At 34.0% G+C, this 13,270-nt stretch overlaps 1 protein-coding gene across 2 annotated transcripts in view; it reads right to left on the bottom strand.

The window, feature by feature from the left end:
- Positions 1-13,270, bottom strand: part of VPS37A (VPS37A subunit of ESCRT-I) — a 52,276-nt gene that overhangs the window by 16,057 nt on the left and 22,949 nt on the right. For both annotated transcript variants that reach the window (XM_003902461.4, XM_021942025.2), the window contains 5 exons: positions 7,615-7,840; positions 6,101-6,171; positions 2,430-2,557; positions 2,289-2,347; positions 2,143-2,211 (listed from right to left, as the gene is read on the bottom strand). In XM_003902461.4, coding sequence (XP_003902510.1) covers positions 2,143-2,211; positions 2,289-2,347; positions 2,430-2,557; positions 6,101-6,171; positions 7,615-7,840 — 553 coding nt within the window. The remainder of the gene's footprint in view (positions 1-2,142; positions 2,212-2,288; positions 2,348-2,429; positions 2,558-6,100; positions 6,172-7,614; positions 7,841-13,270) is intronic.

The raw sequence follows: 13,270 nt of genomic DNA, 5'->3' as shown, positions 1-13,270 counted from the left end.
TATTTGTTGTATATGCTAAAAATATCTGTACCTTTTTTAACTTCACTTTTGATTTCATAATTTTTTAATATATCCAAATTTTCAATCTGTATAGCTAAATATGTCGACTTTTTCCTTTATACTCATATCTGTTTTATTATGCTTAGAAAGACTTTTCCCACCATAATCTTAAAGAAAAAATCCTAGAAGCTAGTTGACTTTTTATGGTTTCCACTGAAGTTGTATATCTGTAATACCTTTCTGTGTATTGTATGATACGATGATCTAGCCTTTTCTAAATGGATACTAAATAGCCAATTTTATAATTTACTGAATCCTCAATTTTTTCCAACTGATTTATAGAATAAATTATTCTATTCCATAGAAATAATTTTCTCTTCCTATAAAATTACTATACTGTTTTAAATAATGAGGATTTACAGTGTATTCTGACACTGGGAAAAGGAGTTTTGTTCATTTTTTCTTTTTGTTCAAGCTCTTCCTGACTACTTTTACCCAGCTGAAAAAATAAAGTTTCAGATGAACTTTTGAATAAATCTGTTAAGATTAAAACAAAACAAAACAAAACAAAAAAAAACTCTTGGCATTTTGATTAGAACTGAATTAAGTTTCTAAGTTATTTTGGGGAGAATGAAATCTTTTTAATACTGGATCTTTCATTCAGTGAATATATTCTATGCTGCTCTAAATAGTCTTAGAAAACAGGAAACTCAACTCTTCTTTTATTGAATGCCAATTCAATAAAGGTTCCTAACTTACTTCATTGGGTTCACTTCTAAGTACTTTACAGTTTTGTTTAATGAGTTGTTTTCTGTACTTCATTTTGCAGTAATTGCTGCAGCAAACAGGAAAAAGTTTCTCAGTTCTCTAGAATTTTTGATTGTTTATTTTTGGTAAACAACTGTTTCATTTCTTATTTTATACTATACCACTTTTTGTGGTCTTGTTGCAGTACTCAGAACCTCCCAAGCAATGTTAAACAGCAGTGATCATGAGGCATTACTCTCTTATTCCTAACATTAATGGGATCCTAGACATGTTTAGTCATTAAGTGTGATGTTTACTGCTGGTTTCTAGTATTCTTTTTCAAGTAAGAAATTTCTAGTTTTAGTTTACTATGAGTTTATATAAAGAATGATGTTGAGTACTATGAAAGCTTCTTCAACATTTACAAGGTCCAGTATATATCTAACAGTACTTCAGTTGAGTCTCACAGATTTTCTGTGAAGGAGGACTGCTTAGGTTAGACTCCTAACTAATGTTTCTACTTGTATGACCTCAAGGAAGTTATTTAATCTCACTGTGCCTGTTTCCCTATCTGTAAAATGTAAAATGGGAAAAAGTAACAATACCTATTTCACAGGACTTGGTGTAATAACAGGCCATATATGTAAATAGCTTCATGCAGCACAAGACATATTAATTGCTCAATGTTAGCTATTATTTCCTCATTCTGACAAATAACCATATTATCTGAAATCATTATAAATTTATATTCTCCTTTACCATCTCTTTTGCTGTTGTTGGTTTATATCTATTTTATGTTTTATTTCACTGACTTTATCCAAAGTTCCTGATTTTATAGGAAACAGAGTATTAACTATGAGGTTACTGGTATAATACAAAGATTATGTCCTCTGTTTCCTTTTCATTTTTAAAGATTCCTTTTTTTCAGAAATATAGGTTGAATTTTATAAAATTCTTTCGATTTTCACATAACTGGATTTCTAACAAAACTTATTTGTAGCAGATAATACTATATATTTTTCCTATATTATTCTTTTTAATTTGCAAACTTTTCATTTAAGGTATTTGTAGATAAGTTTACAAGTGAGTCAAAAGTTTTTGTTGTTGTTGTTGCTAGGTTTCACTACAGGGGTTGCAATGGTTTCATAACTTACTCTGAAAAGTTATTTGTCTGGGCCTGTCATAATTTTGTTTTGGAAACAAAGACGCTCTTACATGAGCACAAATAATGTATGATGCCTCATCGAGAGCTGTTCATCTACGTTTAACGGTATCATGTCTTAAAAGGTCAGATACCTCATAAATGGTTTCTGATGATAATGAAAATAAGATCATGACTCATGCACATAAGATTAAAAAAATCTATGGCAAAGGAAAAAAACTAAACAGTCTTACCTCACTAAGTTCATGCTGCCTTTGCATCTTCTTTTCGAAAGTAGACTTCATTTGTGTAAGTAATTCATACTAAAAGAGAAAATGAAAAGGATGTTTTATTCTATTTTTAAATTATATACATTTCTACAAAATGATCACTAACTCACCTTATCTAAAACAGTTTGCCTTTTGGCTTCCAAGCTGGGCTCCAAAAGGAGATTTTTTCCTGTAAGATAAATCTCTAGATTACTTCTAGGTAAAGATCAGATTTTTTCAGGAAATGTGAGCTGAGGAGAGGGAAAACATACTTGCTAGTTCCTCAATACTTTTTACTAAGTCATCTTTGTCAGTAATAATTTGTTTTAGTTGAGGCAAAGTCAGAAACTGTTCTAGTAATACCTCCTCTTGTTCATTCATATCTGTGAGTTGTGTCACACTAGAAACACAAAAGAAAAAATGTTAATAAATATCAGACATCAAGTTTTTCTCCCTGACAACTATTTACAATTTTTCAGCTTTATTTTGGTTGATAGGGTTGTAAATAATTTTTACATATACACCTAAGGCTGCCAATTTTAACCTTAAAATAATATAAAACATCAACCACAATGGAACATAAAGCAGTCTGTAATATATTCTCAACAGAATCTGTAAAAGTAAATTCTGGTCCAATGGATATGTTGATATATCTCCTCTCTTTAAAAATCACAACTGTGGGGAAGTGTTCACAGTTATCCAGTGACCTGAAATTAAAAATAAAGTCAACTTAACTCAGGTAAAGACAAATGTATGAAACTAAGAGTTTATTCAGCTTAAGTTTCTTAAAATAGGACAGCAGTAATACAGTTCAGTCAGTATTTTTTTCTTGTTCTTAATTCTGTTTAACTTAATTGCTTGAGAATATCACTTATTTCTTAAATTTCCCTGATAGGAAACCAGACTGACTGATATATAAAATTTAAGCTATTTATTTCTTCCAAGCATAATGTTGAACATACTAGTACTATAGTAAATTCAGATGAGTAAAAGTTCACAGACAAGCTAGCATTAGAAGAATTTCTTTCTAGTCATTTCATTGTATGTACTGATGAGAGGGAAACAGAACTGAAAAGAGGCCAGAGTAGTTACTGTAACATTTTGGCTTGTGAAAAACTTTTATGGGAAACTATTCTATCTAGTCAGCTTTAGACCAGGTCAGTGCATGATTCCAAGGATGTGTTGGCCAAAATGCAGTCAGTAAAATCTCCCAAGACTCTACAAGTTACATAGTCTCTGCTAGTGCATAATGTCAATTACTGTAGGACCAGTAAGATAGGGTGCATAAGCAGTCACAACTCCGTTTTAACCTCTCTGCCTATTTAGCTTACAGATGTGTGGCTATCACAATAAGAGTTATAGATACGTTTATGTGTGTTTATGTATATGTGTGTATAGATATTCATAAAATATTTAAAGAAAAGAAATAATGGAGGGCTAAACCAAAAACAAAAATGGGTATCTGTAGGGTGAAAGAACTAGGTGGAGCGGATATGGATGGAAGCAAAAACTTTTCTGAACGTATCTTAGTTTTGACTATGGAGCCATATAAAAACGTTGGATAATTTAAAAATAAAGAAGAAAAGAAAAAGCAGTCTTTAAAATTCCGAGAAAATGGACTGCTTTGAAAATAAGTAAACCTGTATATTCTAAGTTATATCAACACCCAGAGAAAAATTATTTGAAGAGATTAAAAAAACAACAACAGTATATTCTGGCATGTCATAATCCTAAAGATGACAGAACTGTAAAAAACAGAAACAAAAATTTAACCTGCATTCAATAATCTTAGTAACAATACTGGTATTGTTATTTTGGAAAAGAACAAGGGCCCTTCAGAGAAATGGCTGACTCTAGGTCTGGGAGAAGAAATGTTCATGATGAGCCCATTGCATCTTCAACTTTGCCAGAAACAATACAGAAGGCAACTTGAGTTTCTCACCCATCAGAGCAACTTTTGGAGATGGATAGCGCATCAACTCATTATTGTGAAAGCTGATACTATAAGGGGAAAAATTAAGCATTTTTCTTGGTCCTGTATGAAGCCTATTTTAGTATAACTAAATATGTAATTGATTAAGTCAGGTTCTTCATAGAGTAATTCTGGTTAATAAATTCTGGTGGTAATGATAAAATTATTAAATCATATTTACGACCCTTGCTGAATTAATGATGGTCAATGATTTCAGGTGCTTTAACCTGATATAATCTTAATGTCACTAAAAAAAGGGCAACCAGACCTCACTGCTGCCTCATGGGATGTAATAGGAAGCATGCACTAATTATGACATAAGTATTGGCAAAAGAATTGAACCTTGTCTACTTCTAGCCACCAGCAGCATAGACTATGGGAAATAGAGAAACGCCCTTCAATGGTACCACAAGGAAGGAATAAGGAAAAAACAGGATATGGAAGATTTCATAGGACAAATAACCAATTTAATAAACACACACTATGTCTAATATATATGTATGCACATATATACATGGACATGTATTTATTTTCATATTTGTGTACATGTATATGAGCATATGTAAATACAAATATGTATATGTCGAAGTGTGTGTGTGTGTGTGTGTGTGTGTATAAAAGAGAAAAGTTGGGGAGAAATGGTTCATTATTAAAAGGAACTTAAGAGATCCACTATCCAAATGCAATAGGTGGAACCTGTTTTGAATCCTGATTCAAAGAAACTACCAACAAAAAGATTAATTACTGAGACACTGGAGAAAGAAGGTAATATTAAAGAATTACCATTGTGTTAGGTATGATGATGATGGTGACTGAGGTTATGGTTTAAAAAAAGGAAAGAAAATCCTTACCTGGTAGAAAAATTTACTGAAGAATTGATGGGTAAAAAGGATGTATTATCTGGGATTTGCTTTAAATAACAGTGACTTATACCTATAGCCCTCCAAGAAAGCTGGACAGAAGGAGGCATGAAGCACGATGAGCAAAAGGGTTCATGGCTACTGTTGCCACATGATGGATACATGGTGGCTCATTATACTAGTTTCTTCACCTTTTTTGTATTTTTGATGTTTTCATAACAATTATTTAAAAAAATTTAAAGCAAAAAAGATAACTTTAATAAATTAGAACTACTTATGGCTTATTGTAAGCATTACAATGCATATTAACCTTTAACACGCATGCAGTATATTGCAAATATTCATTAATTTATTATAACAGAAGATAATAAATCACTATTTCCTTAAAATGACTGTAAAACACTGGTGCAAATAAATTTAAACTTTTTAAACTATAGGATTTCTCATGGGTACCTGGCTATACACCTTTGATGAGATATATCCTAAAGAAAAAACTGCAAAAAAAGAAAAAAAAAGTTTAACTGCATTCAGTAGTCTTATTAATAAGAGCCTTATGAGTATCATGAACTCTCAATGGGGGTATAAAGGGTGCAATGCTTCCCAAAACTGGCCAAAAACCATTTTCTTCATGAAGCATTTTAGAGAAGCAAAGTTCCATGAAAAATGGCACCTTAATTGAAAAAAAGTTTGGCTCTGTAAAAACATCTAATACTTTGTAACTTTATTTCTCTATACGTAAAGTTTATCCACTAAAGGAAAAATGGGAGGTCTAAAACAGGCCAAGATATATTTTGAAACTATCAGGAATAATGTATTCAAAAATACTTTTCAAAGAATGCAGGCCACATGAGAGAAAGGATCTTGTTATCTTGGTAACTATTTACATCATTATAAAAATCCTATAAAAATCCAAGTATGTACTAGTTACTCAATAAATACAACCTATAGGACCTAAAATTGATTTTTAAAACTTTCCCACTAAGACAGCTACAGTACTGTCTAGGAATAGTGAAGATTTTAAAATTTAATTTAATATGGATATGAAATAATGATCTGGTGTATGCTTACAAATAAAACAGACAATGTCACCAACTTTACTCTCCAGGTTTACCTTAGTTCTGAGAGTTCTGGAAATGCATCAGGGACATCTGGCATCTTGTAACCAAAACCATTTTGGCTTGTCTAAAGAAAAGTTTTAAATGATATTAAATTTCAGCCATTTTTTGACTGCTCTCAATTACTAATAAATGTAATCTTTAATGTACTATATCCCATAACTGTTTGCATTATCATATTTTCATCTTCACATCTCACACTGCCTTAGTCTCCCCTTCTTCCTGCAGTCTATCTTTTTTTCAGTGTGGTATACATAGGATTACTTTTTGTTGTTGTTGTTGAGGGCCATGTGAGTACCTGTGTTAGGTAGAGAACTGGTAGTTCTCTTTCTTGTCTAAGTATATGGCTGTAGATTTCACTGGTATATATGAATATTTCTCTCAAGTGAAAGGCATTAAATATAGAAAAGCAATAATTTGGCAACAGTCTGAATAGTTACATGCCTCAGTCAGATGAGACGGTAGGGTAGATGAGTAACTGAGCCATGTTTGATATATATGACTTTTTATCCTTGAGGACCCTTGAAAAGCCCTCTTGTAATTTTGTTCATACTACTAACTGTAATTTGTTCATAACATTCATTAACACAATAAATGAAAGGTTTTGGAAAAAACCAAGTCCACTTGGGTCTATGTATTCTAAATGATTATAAACTCTGAAATTAGTAATGTTGGATATAGTATGGTTTTATACTTGAGTAATGCTATGGGTGATATTTACTGAGGGTTGTAATTCAAAGGCTTTATACTCCTTTAAATGTTTTATGCCCAAAGTATTAGTCTCTTCCTCAGTAACATTCCACATAGCAACAGTTAAGAACAGCTTAAGAACATACAAGTTTTTAAGCCAATGGAACACTTGAAGCCCTCAGCATACGTTAGCAGACCCATCATGTGACATCTGCTGCTCCCACATGATCATTCTTCTGCCTTTGCCCACACTCTATATGGCAGCCAGAGAGATCTACTATAGGCAGCTTCACAAAAATGCCATCTGCTTTATACCTCAATGCCTTTGACAATGTTACGGCCTCTCAAAGAATGCCTTATGTATCCCCTTGTTATTCTGGCAAATTAATAATGATCTTTCAAAATCTGGCCTCGAGCATAATAAATGCATGCATTTGTTCAGCTGCCTCATTTTTACTGAGTACCCACTATATTTATCAGTACGTTTGAGGCACTAAGAAAGTGGTGAAAAAACCCAGAATCACATTTTTTGTAAAGGTAACCTACTAGTTCTACCTTGGTCCCTAGGAGCACTGACCATTCCCCTAACTGTGTCTCTACCAAAACTCTAGCTGTGTCTTCTACTACACTAGAATTATAAGCTCCACACTTAAAATTATTATTTGTTGGTTACCTCTCTGTTACTTGAATTGAAAAACGTGATTTAATCTTTTCATATTTTGTCTAACTTATTGTCTGGCACATGGAGGCATGTAATAAATGTGTGTTGACTGAATGAATGTTTCAGTGGCACAAAATATAGATAACTGACGATACCAACCGGTATTGAAGCATCCATTGTGGGAATGGGTAATGGCAGATTTGAAAGGACACCAAATGAAGGAGCGGCAGGCTTGGCTGTGGTATAACTTGTTGTTGAAGAAGAAACAGTGTCAGCAACAGATAAAGAAGTGATATTCCTGTTTGCTTCTTGTGGAGGATATGGAGGAAGAAATGGAAAACCTTGAGAAGCATAAGGAGGCATCCCACTTGGGTTACTGTATAGACTGAAGAGAAAAAGAGAAGATCATTAGATTAGATTTTATGGATACAACATGTCAAATTATTTCTAAATTGCTCTAAATAACAAAGGTCAAGCACTATATAGATGAAATCTTAAAATGGCAGGTGATATTTATTAAATTATATAATGGAATTAAATATTACATAATATTTAATATATAAAGTGATATATATATAAAAAGTGATAAAGTATGACCCCCTTCCAAAAAAGGATTGTAGAATTGTGGTTTCTACAAAAAAGATGATGAATGCTTTAGAAAGCAAGCAATTCAACTTGTGAGAGTAGAAATGGATAGACAGGCCATTTTTGAGTTTTCAGCATTCCAATGGTATCAATCAGTATCGCCATAGAGGGAATGGAGAGCGATATTTAATCCAGGACATTTATTGAAATAGAGGCTAACACCTTTCTCCGTATTTGTCAAAATCTGACTGAAAGTCAAGACTGCTTTTCTAGAACATTTTAAAGTAAAATTAAGTATGCAGATGAGCTTTTAAAATGTTGAAATATTAAAAACAGATGGATATATAAACATGCATGTATATTAGAGTTACATAGCATTATGTACTTGGGATTCAATCGTAGAACAATGTAGTCAATGTTTATTTTTGCAAGATAACAAATATTTTACATTTAAAATATTTTTCCCCTTAGCAAAGTTTAGAGAACCAGATCATAAAAGCATTAGAGTAATTCAGACCTAGATGCAGACTGAAAATCATCTAAATACAATATATGAATCATACAGTGAGTTTATATGGATCAGGCACTCTAGTGTAAAGGATAAGGACCTTACAGTTATGTTTTAAATATTAATATACTACTACTAAAATGTTTCCCTTTATATTGAAACATGTTTCAAAATGTAAAATTTTTTATGAGAGTACTATTATTTCATTTAATGATATAACCTGAGTTGGAAATTTTGTGGGAAGAAAACATTTTTTTTTTTTGAAATGTACATGAATGACACTGAAGTGTATATGGAAAAATAAGCCAGAGTAGAAAGAAAAAAGCCTGAAAAAGGAAGGTACAGAAATATTAGCCCTGTAATAAAGCAAAACAAATCATAAAACCCTAATAACACAACAAAATTTAAAGCATAATACTACTGAATGGACAGGTAGATCAATAGAATCAGATATAAAATCCAGAAAAAGCTCAAACACCTATAGGAATTGGGATATAATAAAGATAGAATCTCAAATAAATGAAAAATAGAACAGTCAAAAAGTAGTATTGAGACATCTGCCAAAAAGAGGTTGGAGTCAGATCCTCATTTTTACAATAGTGTAACAATCTAATGGATCACAGTTTAAGTTTTTTTTAAAGAACCTCAGAAGAACTAGAAGACATCATCAAAAAATTATAACCTTGAGGCAGGAAAGGACTTTCTGTGAACCCAAATTCAGAAGCCATTACATAAATAATGATAAATCTGGCCAGGCGCGGTGGCTCATGCCTGTAATCCCAACACTTTGGGAGGCTGAGGTGGGTGGATCATGAGGTCAAGAGAATGAGAATCCTGGCCAACATGGTGAAACTCCGTCTCTACTAAAAATACAAAAATTAGCTGCGCATGGTGGCAAGTGCCTGTAGTCCCAGCTACTCGGGAGGCTAAGGCAGGAGAATTGCTTAAACCTGGGAGGAAGGGAGTGCAGTGAGCTGAGGCTGTCTGTGTCACTGCACTCCAGCCTGGCAAGACAGCAAGACTCTGTCACACACACACACACACAAAAGAGAAAATAATAAATCTGACAACACCGAAAAAAATGTACATGACAAAGTCCTTTATGAAACAAATAGCAAATTTGGGGGAAAACTTCTATCACAGAGAGAGGTATAATTTCTCTAATACATAAAGAATTCCTATAAATTGATAAAAAGACAAAAAACCCAAGGGCAAAATAGAGACTAGGATAGTATATACAGATTACAGAAAAGTAAAAGAAAAAATCTCTGAAGTACAGGAAAAAATGTTCAGTTTAGCTATTACTAGTAAGATAAATAGAACTAAAATTATACTAATGTATTGTTTTCTGCCTATCAATTGGCAAAGATCCATTTGATAACAACTATTTTGGCAAAGGGTATCGGGAAATAGGGATTGTATAGGAACAGAAACTGGTACAACTACTCTGGAGGGCAAGTTTGCAGTATTTGTCAAAACTACAAATGTGCATTACACTTCTAGAATTTATCCAACAAGTAAGCTCACATTTAGGCAAAATATTATATTAAAGATTATTTACTGGAGCAGCACTGACAGCAATGAAGAAGGATGGGTTTTTTAGGGAAGATTAGAAAAAATGAAAATATCTGTCAAAGACTTGCTAAAGAAATTATAATACATCCATAAAACAAATACTTTGTGGCCATAAGGAATAATGAGGAAGTGCCTTAGTACTAACATGAAAAACTTTCCAAAGCCATATCATTTAGTGACCACCCCCCCTGCAAAAAAAAAAAAAAAAAAAAAAAAAAAAGACAAGGGCATAATATGCTACCATTCATACAAAAAAAGGGGGAAAATACAATATTACACATATTTTCTTGTAGATAAATACAACAGCTCAGGAATTATATATACACAAACCCAAACAAATAACTTGAGATGTTAATGAGGAAAAATACTGAGCTGCAAGGGAAAAAGAAGTGGCATGGAGATTTTCACTGTATACTCCTTTATACTTTTTGAGCCAGGTGAATGTATGACCCATACAAAAAATTAAGTTTTCTGATCGACTTGTTCATTTCAAAAGATGGCTCATTTTTATCTTAAAATTACTTTTATCTAAAGAAATTAGTGATATGTATGTGAATATAACAAGCTATTTAGAAACAATATAACCTACATGAGAGAGTATTTATAATATCTGTGAATTTAAATCAATAATTCTGAACCAATCTGCTTTGTTTTGAACTCAGTAGCAGGTACAACCCACAAAATAAGAAATGCATCAAACTTGATTTTTAATAATGTGTACTATATCCTGGAACTTACCTGAAATGAAAACAAGTAAACGTGTTGGTTTGTATTTTCAAATAAGGTGAATGAGTTTATATCCAACCCTACCACTACAGAAGATAGGAAGTATGGTTTTTGAATATACTTTTTATCTGAAAATAAGGACCGAGGACTCTAGAACATAGATAACAGAAAGACAAAGATGAAGGGAGAGAGCTGAGGCACCTGGAAGTGGAATGCTGCTATGACAACAACAACAACAAAAATCTAAAATGTGGGAGGAGCTTTTGGACCAAGCAGAGGTCCAGGCTGGAAGTTCCCTCAGAAGATTATGGAGGACTAATGGGCCTCAAAAAGGCTGTTAGGAGGAGCCTGGTGGGCCTTTGAGCAGATTGTCATTGCAAGGAGAACTTTATATTAGTGGAAAGTTTACCAATACTGTTGCCCGCAATAATATGGAAAACAGAAAATGTACCTAGTGAAATGGATGATCCAGCTAAGGAGATTTCCGGGCCATGCTGAAGGTGCCACCTGATTTCTAGCTGCCTGTAGTATAAAATGTGAGAAGAGAGAAAGTAAAGAACTGCGAAATATAAAAGATGAGATTTCCTGGATTTGAAAATAAATTTCTCTCTCATTCCTAGCTTCCCTAAGATTCTCAAATTAAGAAACATCTCTAAAGCAAAGTTCAAACCCAGCATGGGCTAGAAGATCCTTTGTTAACACCTCTGAAAGAGCCAAGGCAGTGCCTCAGAGAACTGTCGAGTAAGAAAAACAGCCATTTAGGGCTTCAAAGATTCTTAAAGACATTGTCTCTCAGCAGCCTCACTGGAAGTCCAATAGCATATTTGGCAGAGCTTAGTGGGTGTTGCTTTTGTTTAATGAAATGAATGAAAAATGGATTCATAAGAAAATCATAAGGATTTTAAAGGAATTGTGTCATCTTGGGTCTAAAAGGGACAGAGGGAGTACCAAATGAAAAAGAGGCTATCAGACCCTTAATTTCTATAGGCAGGAAGCAGGCTGAAAAAAACTACGCACTTGGAAACAAGGGCTACATTTTACAGAAAGGAAGAATGACACAGATGGCAGAACCAGGAACCAAGAATTATTCTGTGCAGAATCATTTCCATGAACTAAGTCTTAATAAAAAAAATGTGCCCAGTTGGATTTCAGTACTGCTACGAACCAGTGGCTCCTGGGTGCTTCCTACTTTCTCTCTTTTGGAATCTATAGTGGTTACCTGAGGCTTGTTCTACCATTGTAAAACGGGTGTGTGAGGGGCAGCTACCTTGTCTCTTTAATTCTCTTGTCTTCAGATCAAGAGGAATTGTTCTTCAGGAACACAAGTGAGAAACCTCATCTGTACTTGAATCTTAGAAGAAAGAACACAAGCCTGATTCTGTCATATGATGAACTCTGCAAGTTCTTGGGGGAAAGAGGAGAGTGCCTATTCACATATAGGAAAGAGATGAATTATTATGGCTAGGAGGCAGAATGTGACAGATTGTATTTTCCAAAATGGCCACAACCAGATTTCCAGTCCCATATGCACTTCTTGAACTTTGCTACCCCATTGAGAGCTGAAGTCTACTTTCCCTCCCCTTTCAATCTGGGCAGGTCTAGGTGACTAACTTTACAAAACGCAGCAGAAATGATGCTGAATAACATTCAGGACTAAACCAAAAAAGATAATACAGCTTCCGTTTGGCTGGAATACTCTGTCTCTCGGGATCCTGACCCTCAGAACTCACTCCTGCCACGCAATGAGGAAGCGCAGGTCACATGGAGACGCCACATATAGATGTATCAGCACTAAAGTCTAAGCATTAAGCCAACATTAACGGCCAGACGACACCAGCTAAAGCAAAAAGTGGAGCAAAAATAAGCGATTGCCACTGGTCCCTAACCAAATGGTAGATTCTTAAAAAAACATAAATGTCATTATTTCAACCACAAGTTCTTAGGGTAATCTGTTATTCATGTGATACAGTTTGGATGTTGTCCCCTCTAAATCACATACTGAACTGTAATCCCCAATGCTGGAGGTGGCGCCTGCTGGGAGGTGACAGGATCATGCGGGTGTATTTCTCATGAATACTTTAAGGCCATGCTCTTGGTGCTGTCCTTGCCATACTGAGTTCTCATGAGATCTGACTGTTTAAAAGGATATGGTACCTACTGCCTCCTCACTCTTGCTCTCATCATGTAATGTGCCTCTACCCGTTTTACCTTCTACCAGGAGTAAAAGCTCCTCATATGCCAAGCAGATAACAATGCCATGCTTCCTGTATAGCCTGCAGAACCCTGAGCCAATTAAACTTCTTTTCTTTATATATTACCTAGTCTCAGGTATTCCTTTATAGCAATGCAAGAACAAGACTAAAACAGCATCCTCAGTATGAGAACGTGACTTTATTAAGGAAGCTACTAGAAGGCAGTAAA

Source organism: Papio anubis, chromosome 8 (assembly GCF_008728515.1).
Source record: "Papio anubis isolate 15944 chromosome 8, Panubis1.0, whole genome shotgun sequence".
NCBI lineage: Eukaryota > Metazoa > Chordata > Mammalia > Primates > Cercopithecidae > Papio > Papio anubis.
Note: the sequence above shows the minus strand (reverse complement) of the source record. Positions and strands in the feature narration are given on the sequence as shown.